Source organism: Arabidopsis lyrata (genome assembly GCF_000004255.2).
Source record: "Arabidopsis lyrata subsp. lyrata unplaced genomic scaffold ARALYscaffold_5, whole genome shotgun sequence".
NCBI classification, from domain to species: Eukaryota; Viridiplantae; Streptophyta; class Magnoliopsida; order Brassicales; family Brassicaceae; genus Arabidopsis; species Arabidopsis lyrata.
In genome coordinates, this window is record NW_003302551.1 from 12,789,206 (window position 1) to 12,807,279 (window position 18,074).

Below are 18,074 nucleotides of genomic sequence, written 5' to 3' on the forward strand. Positions count from 1 at the left end.
TCAAGAAAATATAAGAAATTTCTGTATTAGAAAAAGATGCTCAAAATAAGTACTAGAAATATCTCTTGTTGTGACAGATTTGATCCATGCCTCAATGTTTTTGGTATATAGAAAGAAAGGCTTTTGAGGATTAAACATGCAATGGACTTTCTTTACAAGATCAAGCTTGAGGCATGGATACAGAAATTCTTCAGGTTTACTCTGTTTTCAAGAATTGCTATACTCTGTTTCTATATAGTTGACGAGCTCATCCAATGCATTGTATGAGGAGCCTCCACTTCTTACAGAGGCATTGAGCTTCTCTTTTAGAACAAGGGCTCTCTCCCTCATTCCTGAACCTTCTTCATCCACAATCAACCTCTTCACAGCTCTCTCGACCCCTCCTCTTTCCACTTCACCTTGAAGCAGAATCCCTATTCTCCAAACACTTTCTATATAAATTGCGTTTAACTTTTGCTCACCATTAAAAGGTCTGCAAATCATCGGAACTCCTTCCCCAATACTCTCGAGTGTTGAGTTCCATCCACAATGGCTCCAAAAGCCTCCAACTGCAGGATGCACAAGTACTTCATTCTGCGGTGCCCATTTCACAATGCATCCTCTTTCTGAGACCATCTTACTGACTTCTTCTGGTAATGACTCTGAACCAGGGATAGAGCCTGGTCGGATTACCCACAAGAAAGGTTGGTTGCTATCATACAATCCCCAAGCCATCTCCAACACTTCCTTTGTTTCCATGTGACCTATGCTTCCTACGCTAATGTATATGACTGACCTCGGTTTCTGCTTGTTCAGCCATTCAATGCAGCTCCTGTCCTCTTCCAGTAAACTAGACGTTGCTGAAGCTGTAATGTGAAGAGGGCCTAAGGGGTACACTGGAATTTTGAGTTCTTTTTTCAGCCATGAGAGAGACAAGCTCTCTAGACAACTCGACGTGTTAATTATAACAGCGGAAGCCGTTCTTTTGTTAACTACTTCCGAACAAATCTCCAAAAATCGCTCTAGTGGCCCCATTCCTGAAGTTGGTAGGTCTTTGTATTTTAATGGATGTAAATTTTCCACCACCTTGTTTTGCACTTCCGGATCTGTAAAGTAAAAAAGCCTCTGTATGAGTGAAAGAACGGTTTTCGGAATAGGTAATCAGTTACTCTTGTGTACCTTCGATGTCGATCAAGAACTTCTCGACGTTGAGTTTGCTTAAAACACAGCAACAAACATGATTTGTAGCACTACCAGTGGTGAATATGACACTTGGAATCTTGAACTCCTTAGCTGCAGCTTCAGAGAAGTACATGAGCTCGTCGTAAATGATACATGCTATATCATTTCCATGTTGCAGCAACAACTGAGCTATACAGTCTTTGAAACTCTCCTCGCTGGTTTTGTTGAGCTTAACCACAAACTCAACTACTCCGAGTGTGTCATGTTGAGAAATTGGTACAGTTTCTGGTATGGTGACAAATTGAAAACCAGGGAAGTGTTGCGAAGAACTTACTCGATTAAAAGCTCCGAGAGCGACAGTAATTGAGAAGCCCTTCAAGTTAAGGGCTTGACCAAGTTGCATCATTGGAGTGATATGTCCTTGTATTGGAAGTGGAACCAATACTATCCTTATCTTCTCTGCTCTTTTCTCCATTTCTTAACCCCTATCTCTCTGTTCTCTATCTTTCTATCTCCTTTTGTATCTCAAGTAAAATTATTAAATGTCAACTAGTCAATTACTTAGCTGTGGAGATAAAGGTTGACACATCACTTTCTTGGTAAAGAAGATCTTGTCACATGCAATATCATTATTAAACTAAAGCCTTTTGTCTCGGATCTGTTGACCCAGCTTTGTTGCTGTGAAGATGAGATTAGTATACCATTAAGGTCTCGTTGACCCGGCTTTGTTGCAGGATTTGAAGATGAGATTAGTATTATTTTTTGCTGGTGTATATGATTAGATTATTTCTGGTTGGTATATACAATTAAAGTATTATTATTTTTGTATTCTTTAACATATAACCTTCCTTTGTGTTGGAAAGCCACAACGCTAACGAACATTTTACCGAATGATGAAAGTGACATTCCAACAAAAGCTAGGTCTCTCTTCCTTTGTTACATAGTATAGCCATATAAGTTATTGACATCTAAATGCCCTAAGTTTATAGCATTATTGTCGGGTCTTTATCATTTGATTGGTCTCTGCTTCTGATTGAACCAGTGAGTGTGACTCCATCTTCTCATTTTGGGTTCTGAAAAGGATTCACATTTTTTTTTTTAAGTATCAGCAAAATTATCCTAGTGATAAAACATATATGATTTTCTAGTCTTGTGACAACCTCAACTATTTTCCTTTCTTCTCCTGCAAGCAATCTCGTTTCTTCATCATCTTTTGCTGATAACAATGCAATGTATGTTCAACAAAAAAACAATGCAATGTATAACCAAGAAAGGAAAAATACAAATACCAAAAAAAAAAAAAAGAAAAAAAAAAACACTTCACAAAAACAATGCAATGTATAACCAAGAAGGGAAAAATACAAATACCAAACAAAAAAAAATAATAATAAAACACTTCACAAAAACAATGCAATGTATAACCAAGAAGGGAAAAATACAAATACCAAACAAAAAAAAAAAAAAAAAAAAAAACACTTCCCAAAAACTTTTCTTTTTTCTTTTTTCACATAAACATTTTTAACTTCTTTCTTTCAGCTGGCATCGTCCCAATTTTTCTTCATATTGTTTTTTGTTGGTATATAATGATTCAAATGGATCATAAGTCATCATCTCATACCGTAGTAGCCTGCACGAACAAGCGCTTTCAATCGATTAGGAATCATCAGCTTCGTTGTTAGTCTTATTCGGGCACTCACAATCAGCTTTATTAAACTAGGCATGGCCTCTTCTTCAATCCGCAACTCATCTAATATTTCCATGAACAATTCAAGATTCCTCAACCGACCAAAACCTTGTGCACTGATGCTGATGATCTTCGCTCCCGGGTAACTACAATCTTTCAAGACCAGATCTTCCAGTCTAGGTAATATCTGCAAAGCAGACATTAAGTCTTCCTCGAAAGTTATTCCGACAAGTGTCAGAGACTCAAGACTGGGAAAGTCCACATCCACTAACCCAATTGTCGTTTTTGATTTCGACGATAACTTGAAGTTTCTCATTTCGAGCTTGAGGACACGGAGATTTTTCAGTTTAGAAAAGGAAACCAAGTCTAACGAAACTGTTCTCTGGTCTACCCAGTTAGAGTCGTCGTAGATCTCCAAGTCCCGAAGATTTATGAGTAACTCATGGTTCAGCTTGCTCCAGCTGTAGGAAGAGATAGACCTCAAGGTCTGAAGGTTTACTCCGTCGCCTATTAGACATTCTCCCACAAATTTTCCAATGACATGCCTTAGTGTTGTAATATTACTTAGATCGGTCGTGTACTGGAAGAGCTTATGGCCTGATGCATTTAGTGTCTGTAGAGACCGTAAATTGGAGATGGAAGCTGGTAAAATGCTGACATAAATATCACCGATCCCTAGATACCTCAGGTGGATTAAATCCCCAATTACATCTGGTAAAGTCGTATGGGTATAAAACTCACTATCAAAAGAAAGCCTTCCAATATCTAGCACTCGAAGTAGCTTCAGTTTCAAGTTTGTGGTCTTGACAATACCCCCTCCTTCTCCGATGATTAAGAAGGATCGCATCCGTTTGTTTACACTTCTGTCGTACGGGAAGCTGTTATTAATAAGATGAAACACTTCCCTTCTGCAAATAGCAGAAGAATGATGCTTCTCGTTGTATATATTTACAAAGTTAAGCTCTTTGGCTTTCTTGATAATCACGTCTCTCAGAAGATCATGGATTTTGCAGGACATGACTTTGCCTCGTTCTATTCTTTCAGCTTTGACTAGGCTTCTATCTATCAGCTCGTCGATATAATCTCGAGCCATGTCTTCCATCAATATCTCTTCATCCTCTTGTATAAATCCTTCTGCTACAAGTAAGTGGATCAATTTCTCTATATCTATCTCGTGGTCCTCAGGGAAGATACTAAGGTACAGAAAACAGAGTTTGGACTCATGCCGCAAATCTTTGAAGCTTAGATCAAACACAGTGGAAACATGAATGGAGTCATCCTTTAGACGTCTCCATAAACTAGCACACACCTCATGCCACTCGTTTGTCCTTTTCCTAGACAAAATCCCGGAAAGCACGACTATAGCAAGCGGTAATCCACCACATTTTTGAACCATTTCTTTTCCAGTTCTCCGCAGATCCTCATCGATCTTTTCAATATTCCTGAATGCTTTCTGTTCAAACAATGTCCAGCTTTCTTCAAACGTCAAGAACCTTAACTTATGAGCATAGACTGTCCCATCCACGCCTTCGGCTAGTGCTCTGATACGCGTAGTGATGATGACTCTACTTCCTCCGTGATTGTACGGTAACGCTCTCTTCAAGCTCTCCCACGCTTCTTGCTCCCATATATCATCCACGACCACCAAATACTTTTTCCCTTCTAGAAGACCGTGAAGGTAAACTTCAAGTTCCTCCTCTGCAAACTTTCTGATCTTCTCCAACTCTTCCCCTGAAGTCATTCCCAAAGATCTAATGATTCTCATAAGTATATCTCCAGTTTTATACTCTTGAGAAACATAGGTCCACGCACGGCAATCAAATCTTCTCTTCACATCCCCTGAGTTGTAAAGCTTCCTGGCAAGTGCAGTTTTTCCGAGACCTCCCATACCGAAGATGGAGATAATATGCCTCTTGTCCTCCTTATTATCACCAAGAAGTTTTACCAAAAGAATCTTAGCATCATCTTCCAAACCAATTACTAACTCTTCGTGATCAACAGATCGAGCACGCCCAAGCTGCCTAACTCTCAAACTTGAAATATTCCCTCCTCCTTGAGGCTCTTTGAAGCCTCCTATACCATAAGTCTCCCTCTTGCGAGTGATATCCAAGATTCTTCTCTTGAGGTTTCTGATATCACAACCTATGCTGTACGCATCTTTCGTCTTGCCTATTTTGTTGGTCATTCTCGACAAGCCTCGTCTCTGTGATCTTTCTTCAACTTTCAAGAAATAGGTGTCCAAAACATCCTCGATGTCATAGGCGATATCTAAAACAAGTTTTGTCCACTCTTTTGAGACCTCCTCTTCTCTTTCTCGAGCTTCAACATCCTTAAGATAACCATGGATGCACGTCAACTCCGTCTTCAGCTCCTCTAGATCGTCTTTGACTCCAATCAACATCGACACTTCATTGATAAGATAGCCACCGATCTTTTTCAAAACAAACCCAGTGATAGCATCTACCATCTCAACAGAATCAAATTGAAGGATTTCGAAATATGGACAAGATTGAAGTTTTGTTTTGTTTCCTAATGTCAACAATTTCAAGTTTTCGAAAGCCTTTGACACTTGACTTTGTGTATGTTTGATTAAATTATATGGGTTCCTAATATTCTATGGGCACTATCCCCGGTTGGTAATTTAATAAAAGAACTCAGATGCAGACGTGATACCAACATACATTTTCATTTGTCAACTATTCATACGATTTTTTGTTGAAAGTTTCAATTTTTTTACTACAAAATTCTATGCATATTAAAAATCGTATATTTACAAAGTATCGTAATTAATCTGAAAGTTTGACAGTTAGAAAATCATTGTGTCAAATATGTCTCAAATTTTGGCTCAGTTTTTTTACATGTTAAAAGTTCGGAGTTTAGTTGTTTCCTTTAAATTTTAAGGCATGTTGTTGACATGGAAATTCAGCTACAAATTTTGAGAAGAAATCTCTTCAACCTTATTTTGCAATGGAGATACAGTATGCAAATTCTTCTCAATTTTGACAGGAATTTGCAACTTGTATTGTTGTGGTTAGGTTGTGAATTAATTCATGGTAAAGACGCAAAAACTTCTCTTTTTTTTTCAACTCGTAAAAGCTTGATATGGAATTTTTCATCTCAAAATTCATATCAAATTTACGAATTTTTTTTTTACATTATTGAGATGCTCGTTTCATATTGTTTATATTGTTCTTCGTTATTTTATTCAATTTTTTTTTTTTTATGAAATGTCAAATTTATTGATGATCATAAGAAATAGTAGGTACAAAGATTAAACAAATAGAGAACAAATGAGATTAGAACAAAAAAAAACTAACTGTGCTAACTGCTAAGTAACACTATTTTATTCAATTTTATTTCTTGAAATCAATCTTTTATAATGAGAACAAATGAGATTATAAAGAAAAAAAGAACTAAAAAATGTGTTACGTAAAACTATTTTATTTCATGAAATCAATCTTTTATAATGAGATTGTTTTTTCTTTTTTTATCAAATCAAGATATAACAAGTGGTCAGTCATTTTTGTACCTTGAATTGGTGCTTTAGTACCATATATCGAAGCTTACATCAACTATCAAGATGTTTGTTCTCGAGAAAGCTTAGGCAAGATTAAGAAGGCCAAGAGTAGTAAAGTTGAAAGTTGTACGTCTCTGCTAATGTCATTCACTTATAGAAACACAATTCCATAAATTTATTACAAATTATTGCTATTAATTCAACTTATAAGTTATAACCGCAGCTAAACAAAAAATACAAATATCAAAACCTCCACAAAAACATTCGTTAAAATCACAAATAATTATTCTTGCAACCCAAGCAACCTAACTGGCTTCGTTTATCTTAGCGTGTTCTATTACTGGTAGCCTCAAACAAAAGCTCGTAATCGATCTGGAATCATCAGCTTCGTTTGTCGTCCTTTGGTTGTCAGATTCATCTTAGTCACACACTGGGCATGGCCTCTTCTTCTATATGCAACTCCAACTCGTCTAATCTTACCATGAACAATTCAAGCTTGTTCAGCCGACTAAAACCTTGTGCGCTGATGCTCATCTTTGTTTCCGAGTAACTACAATTTGTCAGTGACAGATCTTCTAGTCTTTGCAATTTCTCCAAAGTAGGCATTGGATCTTCCTCGAGTCATGATCCGACAAGTGTAAGTGACTCAAGACTAGGAAATATCACATCCATGTCCTTGGGAAGTCTCCTTATATCGCAACGCAGTGTCAGCTCAACAAGGGTTTGGAACCGAACTGTTTCTTCCGATTCTGAAGATAACTTGAAGGTGGATACCTTCAGCGTCAAGGCACGAAGATTCTTCCGTTTAGAGAAGGAAGCCAAGTCCAAAGAAATTCCTCTCTGATCCACCCACATGGAATCAAAGATTTCCAAGTCCCGAAGATTTATGAAAACCTCATGGTTTAGTTTGCTCCAGCTATAGGAGGAGATAGACCTCAAGGTCTGAAGGTTAACGGTGTCGCCTAGTAGTAATTCTCCAACGAATTTTCCTATGACATGTCTCAGTGATGTGAGGTTACGGAGATCAATTGTTTGCCTGATGGATTCATTGCCAGATGCATCTAGTGTTTGTAGAAACCGTAAGTTGGAGATAAAAGATGGTAAATTGCTGAGAAAAGTATCAGCAATTCCAAGGTACCTCAATTGGATCAGATCCCCAATCACTTCTGGTAAACTCTTCTTCCCTTCTTCACAAGGAAACCGAACCCCTCCGAGATCAAGCACTCGAAGTAGCTTCAGTTTTAAGTAAATGGTTTCGAAATCACGCCCTACCAAATCCTCTGATTCTCCAAAGAATAAGAAGGATCGCATCCGCTTGTTCCGGTGTTTCTCAGATAAGTATCTATTGATCTGATGGTGAACCACTTCTCTTCTGCAGTAGCAGAAGAATATTGGGCCACCGGATCGTCATAAACGTGTACAAAGTTGAGCTCTTTGGCTTTCTTGATAGCCACGTCTCTCAGAAGATCATGGACTTTACAAGTAATTACCTTCCCTCTCTCTATTCTTTCAGCTTTCACCAGACTTCTGTCTATCAACTCTTCAATATAATACCGAGCCACATCTTCCATCATCTCTTTATCCTCTTCTATAAACCCTTCTGCCACAAGTAACCGTATCAACTTCTCTACGTTAATCTCATAGTCTTCTGGGAAGATACTAAGGTAAAGAAAGCACAGTTTCAACTCATGTCGTAGCTCCTTGAAGCTTAGATCAAATACAGTGGAGAAATGATTGGAATTATCCTTTAGGCGTCGCCAGAGATTGCCACACGCCTCATTCCAGTCTCTTGGTCTTTTCCTAGACAGAAACCCACCAAGAACAACTATAGCAAGCGGTAAGCCACCACATTTTTTAATCATTTCTTTCCCAATCTTCTGAAGATCTTCATCGACCCATTGCCTATTCCTGAATGCTTTCTTTTCAAACAATTTCCAGCTTTCTTCAAATGTCAGAAACCTTAAGTTGTGAGCATAGACTCTCTCGTCCATGCCTTCAGCCACGGCTTTGATACGCGTAGTGATGATGACTCTACTTCCTCTATGATTCTCTGGTAAAGCTCTCTTCAGGCTCTCCCACGCTTCTATCTCCCATATATCATCTACCACCACCAAATATTTTTTCCCTTCTAGAAGACTGTGAAGGTAAACTTCTAAGTCCTCTGCCGCAAACATCCTGATCTTTTCCAATTCTTCCCCAGAAATTACTCCCAAAGAACTTATGATTCCCATAAGCATATCTTTGGTTTTATACTCTTGAGAAACATAAGTCCATGCGCGGTATTCAAAATTATTCTTCACATCACAAGAGTTAGAAAGCTTTCTAGCAAGAGCCGTCTTTCCAAGACCTCCCATGCCGAATATGGAGATGATATATCTCTTGTTCTCTTTATAATCAAGAATCTTTTCCAAAAGAATCTTAGCATCATCTTCCAAACCAACTATAAGCTCTTCTTGATCAACAAATCGAGCATGCGGAAGCTCCCTTACCCATGAACTTAAATTATTCTCTCCTCCTCGAGGCTCGTTCAAGTTTCCTATTCCATAAGTCTTCCGCTTGCGAGTAACATCTAGGATTCTTCCCTTGAGGGTTCTGATATCATCAACTATGCTAGACGAATCCATTTTCCTGCCTAATTTGTTGGCCCATCTCTTGAAGCCTTGCCTTTGTGATCTTTCTTCGAGTTTCATGTGATAGGTGTCCAAAACATCCTCAATGTCATAAGCGATATCTAAAACCAGTTTTGTCCACTCTTTTGAGACCTCGTCTTCTCTATCTCGTGCTTGAACATCCTTGAGATAACCTTGGATGCACGTCAACTCTGTCTTCAGCACCTCTAGATCGTCTTTGACTGCCATCAACATTGATGCTTCTTCAATGATATAGTTGCCGATCTTTCCCACAAGAAATCCCGCAATCGCATCGACCATATTCTCAGTATCGTGGTTGAATGCACGGATCTCACAGAGTCACAGTAAGCACAAGATTAAAGATATGTTTTGTTTCCTTGTGTCAACTTGACTTGAGATGTGTTTTGTTTCCTTCTGTCAACTTGACTTTGGAAGCTTTCAGACGTTGACTTGTTGATATTTGATGAAATCTTATCCTCTCCTATAATTATTTCGGACCAACTATGCATAGTTTGTAACTATGTCCACAATATTCCACGTAGAAAAGTCGGACCAATATAAATTCTCATTCTCAATCCTCAACTTGTCGTACTATCTTTCGTGGAAGTTTCATTCTTTCATATGTATGTTGAAATATGCGTCTCACATTTTGGTTCAGATTTTTGTTGTGTTAAAAGTGTAGGAGTTTAGAGTCTATGGCAAGAAGATGAAAAAAAAAAAAAAAAAATAGTCTATGGCAAGATAATATGAAATATTCGTCGCAAATACGAAAAGAAAAGGTGTCAAATTTAAAATACAACAAAAGCAAAGCTAATAATTCTAGGTGACAATTCAACAACAAGGATCTATTAAATAAATTCTTATGTGCTTGACATTTTTTTGGTCTTACATGTGCCCATAAAATTTTATTAGTTAGAAGAATTTAAATAAGAAATAAAATATGTAACTTTACTCAAAATATCAAAGAAGGGACCATTTTCAGGAATACTCATAAAAAACAAAAAAAAAGATCAAATAGTGTCGCTAACGTACACTTTTAAATTCAAACAATGAAGTTTAAGAAGAAGAAACTCTTGCCCGATTCTCAGCACAACTCAGCAACGTAAGCAAACACTAATATTAAGCAATTATTGAAAAACCCACAAAAGAAAAGGAAAAAGGAGAAAAATAATAGATCCTTAGAAAGAAAATTGGAAAGCCTAAGGTGGGTTACATAAACTTACTTCTCACATCACCTTAATACCTCTCTCCAAACCGGAAGAACAGAGCACCGGTTCCGTTGTTGTGATCTATAGCATACTCAGCTCGGACCAAACCGAGTTTCACACCTGCACCGTATGATGAACCCTGCCCCGTTCTCCTGTAGACTGCTGTAGGGTTTCCCTTCACGTCCTTTGAGCTTCCTAAGTCATTTCCATGCTCAACAAAGGCGTAGACATGAGTGTTCTTCACAGGTATTCTGATCTCAGCACCCACCTGCAATCCATGAAACCAATTAGACACACATTTTGTCAGGTTTAGGAGAAAAGACTGTTTTGTTTTGTGTTTGTTGTATTACCTCGGCAATGTTTCTAGCAGCACCGAGCTCACCCATGTTGTAGCCACGGACAGAGTACGGACCACCGAGGACAAAAGCATCGTAGCTTGGAAGGTCACCAACGCAGCCTCCGTAATGCCCATGGAGGACTAGAACTGGTGGTGGTGACTTACCAGCCCCTTCTTCTACTTCCCGCAGCTGAATGAATCTTGTCATGGTTAACTGGTGGCGGTTGAAGAATGGGAATTTGCTCCCAATACCCAGTCCCTGATCCACCTGTGATATGCAAATACATTGTGTAAAGCTTACAGAGTATACAGATGACTCATAATTATGATCTCATTTGATCATTGGGAAAGCAAACCTGAAAGACAGTCCTCTGTCCAACAACTGCCCCATTAACAAATTTGGTAGTGTCACGGGTGATGTTGGCTTGTAGAAAAGCCATTCGATCAATACCGGTACCACTGAGAGTTGTTGGAGGTCCATCAGCACTGATTCCACCGCTAGGTAGTAGTCTCTGACCATTTGCAGCAATGTGACTGCTTTCATCTCGGGTTGTTATCTCCTCCATCACAAGTCCATATGTAAACTTACTCTGACGGGTGAAGTTCTGCATGAAAATATGTTTCAGGTAAGTGTTTGTAGGACAAAACAAGTTGATTATGGCACTGAGTATCGGCAAGCTTACCTCAGTTATATTAGCTTTCACACCAGCTCGATCAACCCAAATTGGTGGCACTTCCTCAACACCGGGTCCTCCAGTGAATACTGGGCTAAGTTTGCGGCTGTTGAAGCAGCTCGTTTTGAATGTGCGATTCCGAGGATTGTAAACACCATCCAGATACGGGTGCACATACTCAAGTTTAAATGAAAGATCATCCTGAGGAAAAAATGTAACATAAGGTTTGTGTGTAGCACATAGAAAAACAGAAATAGATGGATGGTATCAACCGAAAGTTGAACCAGAGATGTATCAATCATGTAAGCTTATCAAATGTACCTGAGGATTCAAGAAGTTGCTAGTGGTCACTGAACCCATGAGAGACCTATTAAGACCCTGGAGGTTTCGATGCTCGAAAGTAACAGACCCACCTGGCTGGAATGAAGCCTGATGCATATAAACAATGACAATCAAACTCAATGGAACTTCTCAAATTTTACACTCTGTACTTATTCCAGTAAGGAAGGATTCATACCAGTGTGGGAGCTCCTCCACGCCCAGGAACAATACTCCATTCTGTACTGACTTCAGCTGACTTATGTTCTAGCTCCTTAAGCTTGATCTCAACAATAATGCCCCCTTCATTTTTCTCATCTGGGCGTGGATTGACTTCAATGTTAGAGAACAGCCCCAATGAGTTGATGTTCCTGAGAGCTTGTTTCCCAGCTTCAATGTTGAAAACATAACCTTGGCGAAGCTGTCAACAAAACATAGATACTATCATTAAAACTAACACAACAAATGAGATATATCATAACATGTCTGGAATATAAAACATTTCTACAGTGAGTTCATTGAAGCGATTAATCCTTTTACATCCATCAGAATTAAATAGCAAGTTCAAGTTAAAAGTCTGTCAATTTTTTCCTGATATATCAGTCTATAACATAACTACACTTTCGTCATCATCCTATCCTATACCAACGAGGACATCAAATTTACTGCCAGAATCATGATCACATCAACAATGACACATCTAACATAGCATAACTTGAGACACATACCTGTTTAGGCAATTCCCTGCGCACCACAGGAACTTGAGTGTTACCTTCAACCACATTACCAAGCTTATCTTGAAACTGAATAACCAGCTGAGTTATATCACCTTCCACAACTTCACAAACAACCTCCTTAGTATTCAAATTCCCAAAATTCACAACTTGAGCACAAGCATACCCTTCATCATGGTACCATTTCTGAACACGGTCCCTAATCCTCTGCAACAGCCTCGCACTCACTTTCCCTTGGTCCCTCAACATCTGCATAACCTCACCATACACAGGTGCAGGTAACAAACAAGGCCGTGCCCTATCAATTCTCCTCTTGTAATCCTTCTCCAAGCTCCTGTAATACTCAAGCTTCTCTTTATCAGTCATATCTGAATCCATCTCAATCGGTTTCGACTGCACCATTAACCCAACGTTAATACATCTAAACCTATCAGCAGATTGCCATGTACTCTCAGCAAAGGAGATTGTAACACCTAGGGTTCCGTCAGGTTTCGTTTTCCCTTCCAAATCAACTTTCTCAAACATTCCACAAGTAGCTAGGGTTTCAAGCTCCTTCTGTAATTGAGCTTTAGTGTAAACTCCACCAGGACGAATCGAGACCATCTCGAAGAAAGAATCTTCAGTACCAATTGTGGTTTGTCTCCGTCGATCAAAGAACATAATGTCAGAGACCTTATACTTCTTGAAACCACTAAGCTTGTTCAATTGCACAACGATATTCGCCGGTAAACCATGAGAATCCCAATCCGGTGATTGTTCTTCATCAGCAACCGCAGGAGCAGGAGCAAACAATTTCCCCCAAAATCCACCATCATTTCCATCTCCACCACCAAATCCACCGAAATTCCCATCTCCTCCTCCACCACCACCGCCACCACCGGTTAGAACCGACGGAAGATTCGAGATTCGGAATAGAAAGAATGACGCAGCGGACGAGACTGAGGCTACGGCTAGAGGTTTAGCTAGGTTTTTAAGGAGAGAATCCTTTGAGGAAGTCTCTGTATCTCGGTTAGGTAAGCTACTGCTGCATTTTATCGATGGAACGCGAGGAGATGGTGAGGAGATGCGAGGGAGGCGAGACGAGGAAGGAGATAGAAATTTCCGACGGGAAGAGAGTGAGGTGGAAGAGGTGGAGCTAGTTGTCGTCGGGATAAGCTGCCCGTTGACGGAGAAGGCGGCCATGGGCGGAGAAGATAAGGTTTTACAGAGAAGAAGAAGGAAGTGAAGATTTTTGGCTTCGGCGAAAATTGTACTTTCGGGTTTTAAGCAGGTAAAGAGAGACTTTCCTTTTAGACTCATCCCGTTTAGTGTATTTACAAGAGAACTACATGACGTTTTATTTAGTTTTAAACGGCATGCAGTGCCAGTGAGACAAATAAGTAAATATCTCAATAAGTATCCGTACTATATTTCCTATTATTTTTCAGAAACGTACTATATTCCCAAATATCTCAATAAGTAATAGGTTTCTGAAATGTATAGTCTGTGATGATTCTGCAACTTATGTATTGTGTCCAGAGGTTTTTTACTTTCAACAATGCAGGTTTGGCTATGGATTTCAACTAAGTTTCAGATGTGTTCTTTCGTTTTCTCACATAGTCGTAATATGTTTGGTCATTAAAGTTCAGAGACAAGTCTTGCTTAAGTTTTTTAAAGAGTGTCTTTGTTATTTATGGTTCCATGTTTCTCTAGAAAACTCTATAAATGTGAGTCCTATTATTCAGCTCAAAACGTCATTTTCTCAGGCAAAGAAATTGTCTTCTCTTTATGCTTCTCCAATAAGTGACCATGACTATTTTAAGCATTTTTTTTTTTTATGGTTTGTCCAAGAACCTCGGAGAAACAAGATTCGTGGACATGCATACCTTTTCTTGTATTATATGTATCTTATGTTGTTCTCTGAGGAACAGAGTTCCCAAACGGAAGATCAACAAGAATTTTGTGTTTCTCAAATGTCGCGTCAACTTGACCCCGTCGCTGAGCTCGAAAGCTTAAAAACACATGTTGATCATTCTGGAAATCCTTGCTTCTCAACACTTAGCCAGCGTCACCAATGTAAGTCTCTCCAAGAAATGTTCGGTTTTCGCAATATCCATTTTGTTTGCTTCTCAGTGATTTGATTTGATGTTCTTGGGTGTTATCTTTCATACTTTTTTCAGCTGGTGAAGCTTCAAAAAGGTCACCTTCTGGTTCACCAAGAAAAGAAAATGATGGAGAACATTCGCACCATAAGAAATCTTTGTTTTCCAAAATGAAGGATAAGGCGAAAAAACTGCAGCACAGTGTCAGCACCAAGAAGAGACATGATGAAGAAGGTGATGCAACCATGTCACCGTTTAGCAGATCCGAAGACCATGAAGTTAGAGAAGGTGGTTATGCGTCATTTTCACCACGTGACAAGTCGAAAGACCGTAAAATCAGAGAAGAAGGAGGAGAAGAAGAAGAAGATCCTGAATATCTTGGAGCCCCAAGTAAATCAAATTAAGCAAAGCTGCATAAGTAACAACCATCTTCTTTGGAATTGATTAAGACTGATCAATCTTCTTGTGTTATATTTCCAGTGTATGAATCAAAGAAGGCACCTGAAGAGTTAAAGGAGACCGCGAGGCAGCATCCCCGGGAAAATCCTGTGATCACTGAGACAAATGTCTTGTCTGTACTCCCAGCCAAACAGGACGCTGAACAAGAACAAAAAGATTGTACTGGTTCCAACACAGAACATCATCCTGTAATCTCTGAGAAGAATGTTTTATCTGATGTCAAGCAAGAGAAGCCTGCTGATTCTGACACAACAACAATAGTAACTGAGAAGACAAGGAAAGAGTGCACAAGCCAGCAGGAACCTATTAGTCCAAGCAAAACGGTAACAGAAACTGTAACAGAGAAGCTAGCACCTGCTTATGCTAAAGTCTCTGACGCAACTCAAGCTATAACTAAGAAGATTCAAGATATGGCTTTCCCAGAACCAACAGAGCCAGAAGAAGAAGTAAATGATGTTGCGGAAATCAACACTGCCGGAACTAACCAGCCCACTGGCTTCAATACTAAGGTACTATAAATTTTCATGTGTTTTTGCATTTTAGGTAAATGCATCAATCAATCATCTTTTGGTTGTAACAATGTGGAATCAGGTGTGGGACAAAGGGGTATCAATGAAGGAATACATATCCCAGAAGTTTGAACCTAGCGAAGACGATAGAGAACTATCTCGAGTGATATCTAAAGCTATCAGTCCTCGTAAAGGTTCTTCTCAGACTTCTAGTTTTGGTGCAGCCACAACCATTGTACCTGCTCCAAATTCAGCAGACAACAAAGCTCCCCTTTTAGCCAACACAAATGAAAGTGAGTTCCTCTTTTATTCCTCAACTATAAAAATTTGACAAACCTGCATTTGAAGTCTGATGCATTTATTCTGCTGCAGTTGTTGAAGAAGAAAATCATGGCAAGATACTACAACCAAACTAAAGAACAGAGAGTGTTTCTTTAATATGTGTATTGTTTATAAAAGCCTCTATGTAAGAAAGAGGCTTTCTATTCCAATTCACTTTTTTCCCCTATTAGTTATGTTATCATACCAAAACCTAGATACATTTTTTCTGAACTCTGAAGTCTGTTGTATACATAAGAGATTCTAATACATCTTTTTTTTGTTCTTTCCTTCTTGTAGTTGACTTCTGTAATAAGAAGAAAATATTGCATCTTCATAAAAATTTGAATATTTAATTCATCCAGGTGATCAAAATGATGAACCTGTTCAATGTTGCAATATAAATTGCAAATAATTGATAATGAAAATCTTCATTGGAGATTTTAAATGCCACTAGTATAATTAAATACCATTTTAAGAGATTAAGTACCATTAAAGAACAAGAAATGGACGGTCCTGGTACAACAGTTGACCTTCTCCTGAAAAGAAAGTGGTCTGCAACCAATTGGCCACAACAAAAACGGCTTGACAAAGTTGCAACAGACACAACAATGGAAACAGAGTACTAAAAGCTGCCTTGAAAATCTGCAAAAATCTGACATGTTTGCAGGTATATTTCTGAGAATGGGGGCAGCTTTAAGATCAATGTATGTGAACAGCAAGTATGAAGAAGTCCGAGAAGAATGGGAGGAAGATTACAGTCCTCAGAGGTTTTCTTACAAAGCTCTTTACAAAGCCACCAAAGGGTTCAAAGAGAGCGAGTTATTCGGTACAGAGGCTAATGGGACAGTTTACAAAGGAAAGCTCTCTTCTAATGCACAGATTGCTGTAAAGAGAGTTTCTTTAGATGCAGAACAAGATACCAAACACCTTGTTTCTCAGATTGTTGGTATTGGGAAGTTAAGGCACAAGAATCTTGTGCAGCTTTTAGGATACTGCAGAAGAAAAGGTGAATTACTCTTGGTCTATGATTATATGCCTTATGGAAATCTTGACGATTTCTTGTTTAATGAAGAAAGGCCTAACCTTAGTTGGTCTCAAAGGTTTCACATTATCAAAGGAGTGGCTTCAGCTCTTCTATATTTGCACGAACAGATCGTTCTCCACCGAGATGTAAAAGCCGCAAATGTACTCTTGGATGAGGATTTAAACGGGCGGCTAGATTTCGGTCTAGCTAGATTTGGTACAAACAGGAATCCAATGCTTGGAAGCGTAGGGTATGTGGCTCCAGAGCTTATAATAACAGGAATGCCGACAACCAAAGCCGATGTTTATTCATTCGGGGCATTACTACTTGAGTTTGCTTGTGGAAGAATGTTCATTGAGTATCCCGGGAAGCCTGAAGAGTTTAACCTGATCAGCTGGGTGTGTCAATGCTGGAAAAGAGGGAACTTAGTTGGCGCCCGAGACGCTAGATTGGAAGGAGACTACGTCTGCAAGGAGATAGAGATGGTACTAAAGCTTGGACTACTATGTGCACAGTACAATCCAGAGGACAGGCCTAGTATGTCCCAAGTGGTAAACTATCTTGAAGGAAATGATGTTTTGCCTGAGATGCCTCCAGACACTCCTGGGATCAGTATTCCAACACCGTACAACGAAGTTCTTGCGTAGCAGCACTTCGTCTAGTCCCCGGAAAGAACAGAACAGTCCACTTCTCTCAAGAACCTACAAAAATACGGTATAATCTTGGAAACATTTCTTTACAGTTTGTCCACATTCTTTATGTCACTATGTATACAATGAAAGATCAAATACAAAACACTATGGTCAGGAAACGCTTGTAATGTTATAAATTTATAATGGCATGAAAATATTCAACAAAAGTGTTACAATCATGTTCACAAGTAGAGTTTTCCTATAATTTCTAGTTAGCAGTTTTGTCATATTTTGTTTTAAGATATAAATAAATTTTTATATAATTCTTATTAGCAGCTTTTGATTTCTAGTACGAATCTTGAATCGTGGTACAACAATATCTAGCTTGTTGTCACTAATCCTTATGAACATAACCTAATGAAATACCTGTTAATCTTGATTGTTTCCATTATCTTCTAGAGATTGGTGTGGCTCTTTTTGATCTTTCACTATTACCACAGGCAAACATAAGATCTCTTAATTAATCAACACAGGCCCAGCGCAGAGGCCAAGCAACTGAACCCAGCGATTGGGGCCTCAAAATTTTAGGATCTTTTAAACTAAAAATTTGTTAAGTTTTGGATATGCTGCAAAAGGTATAAATTATTCTGTATGACCTTTTTTAAAAAATGATATGGGCTTTTAAAAACAAACTAATTATCTTCAACACTAAATTTTTGATTTAGTAAAAACAACTCTAAAATGCTGATTGAATATTAATAAAAAAAACTAACGCTACATGATAC

The 18,074-nt window shown here is 38.7% G+C and overlaps 6 protein-coding genes across 6 annotated transcripts; 2 read left to right on the top strand and 4 right to left on the bottom strand.

The window, feature by feature from the left end:
- Positions 1-5: 5 nt before the first annotated feature.
- Positions 6-1,711, bottom strand: LOC110228026 (UDP-glycosyltransferase 76E5). Its single transcript, XM_021024079.1, has 2 exons — positions 1,159-1,711; positions 6-1,085 (listed from the first exon to the last, which is right to left on the bottom strand). Exons 1-2 carry the CDS (start codon positions 1,634-1,636, stop codon positions 208-210), a joined length of 1,356 nt encoding a protein of 451 aa, XP_020879738.1. The 5' UTR covers positions 1,637-1,711; the 3' UTR covers positions 6-207.
- A 782-nt stretch (positions 1,712-2,493) lies between these two features.
- LOC9313577 (putative disease resistance RPP13-like protein 3) lies at positions 2,494-5,513 on the bottom strand. Its single transcript, XM_021024235.1, has one exon. The coding sequence runs from the start codon at positions 5,310-5,312 to the stop codon at positions 2,769-2,771; it is 2,544 nt and encodes an 847-aa protein (XP_020879894.1). The 5' UTR covers positions 5,313-5,513; the 3' UTR covers positions 2,494-2,768.
- A 961-nt stretch (positions 5,514-6,474) lies between these two features.
- LOC9313578 (disease resistance protein RPP13) lies at positions 6,475-9,708 on the bottom strand. The gene is given in 3 exon segments (XM_021024236.1): positions 6,475-6,789; positions 6,792-7,741; positions 7,744-9,708. Coding segments are annotated over 3 exon segments (2,577 nt in total). The 5' UTR covers positions 9,293-9,708; the 3' UTR covers positions 6,475-6,711.
- A 211-nt stretch (positions 9,709-9,919) lies between these two features.
- Positions 9,920-13,506, bottom strand: LOC9313579 (protein TOC75-3, chloroplastic). Its single transcript, XM_002877465.2, has 7 exons — positions 12,258-13,506; positions 11,729-11,950; positions 11,533-11,640; positions 11,221-11,412; positions 10,894-11,142; positions 10,551-10,805; positions 9,920-10,468 (listed from the first exon to the last, which is right to left on the bottom strand). Exons 1-7 carry the CDS (start codon positions 13,443-13,445, stop codon positions 10,229-10,231), a joined length of 2,454 nt encoding a protein of 817 aa, XP_002877511.1. The 5' UTR covers positions 13,446-13,506; the 3' UTR covers positions 9,920-10,228.
- Positions 13,507-13,778: 272 nt separating this feature from the next.
- On the top strand, positions 13,779-15,920 carry LOC9313580. The gene is made up of 5 exons (XM_021024239.1): positions 13,779-14,318; positions 14,423-14,734; positions 14,825-15,312; positions 15,395-15,605; positions 15,685-15,920. Exons 1-5 carry the CDS (start codon positions 14,144-14,146, stop codon positions 15,726-15,728), a joined length of 1,230 nt encoding a protein of 409 aa, XP_020879898.1. The 5' UTR covers positions 13,779-14,143; the 3' UTR covers positions 15,729-15,920.
- A 165-nt stretch (positions 15,921-16,085) lies between these two features.
- On the top strand, positions 16,086-17,657 carry LOC9311868 (receptor like protein kinase S.3). The gene has a single exon (XM_002875754.2). The coding sequence runs from the start codon at positions 16,291-16,293 to the stop codon at positions 17,302-17,304; it is 1,014 nt and encodes a 337-aa protein (XP_002875800.2). The 5' UTR covers positions 16,086-16,290; the 3' UTR covers positions 17,305-17,657.
- The last annotated feature ends 417 nt before the right edge of the window (positions 17,658-18,074 follow it).

Coding starts and splice junctions, on each gene's coding strand:
- LOC9313577 (XM_021024235.1), bottom strand. CDS start 5,312: ATGGTAGATGCTATCACTGGGTTTGTTTTGAAAAAGATCGGTGGCTAT.
- LOC9313580 (XM_021024239.1), top strand. CDS start 14,144: ATGTATCTTATGTTGTTCTCTGAGGAACAGAGTTCCCAAACGGAAGAT. Junction 14,319..14,422: donor ACTTAGCCAGCGTCACCAAT/GTAAGTCTCTCC, acceptor TACTTTTTTCAG/CTGGTGAAGCTTCAAAAAGG. Junction 15,313..15,394: donor CCACTGGCTTCAATACTAAG/GTACTATAAATT, acceptor ATGTGGAATCAG/GTGTGGGACAAAGGGGTATC.
- LOC9311868 (XM_002875754.2), top strand. CDS start 16,291: ATGTTTGCAGGTATATTTCTGAGAATGGGGGCAGCTTTAAGATCAATG.
- LOC110228026 (XM_021024079.1), bottom strand. CDS start 1,636: ATGGAGAAAAGAGCAGAGAAGATAAGGATAGTATTGGTTCCACTTCCA. Junction 1,086..1,158: donor GTTCTTGATCGACATCGAAG/GTACACAAGAGT, acceptor TTTACTTTACAG/ATCCGGAAGTGCAAAACAAG.
- LOC9313579 (XM_002877465.2), bottom strand. CDS start 13,445: ATGGCCGCCTTCTCCGTCAACGGGCAGCTTATCCCGACGACAACTAGC. Junction 11,413..11,532: donor GCAACTTCTTGAATCCTCAG/GTACATTTGATA, acceptor TTTTTTCCTCAG/GATGATCTTTCATTTAAACT. Junction 10,469..10,550: donor CTGCTAGAAACATTGCCGAG/GTAATACAACAA, acceptor CATGGATTGCAG/GTGGGTGCTGAGATCAGAAT.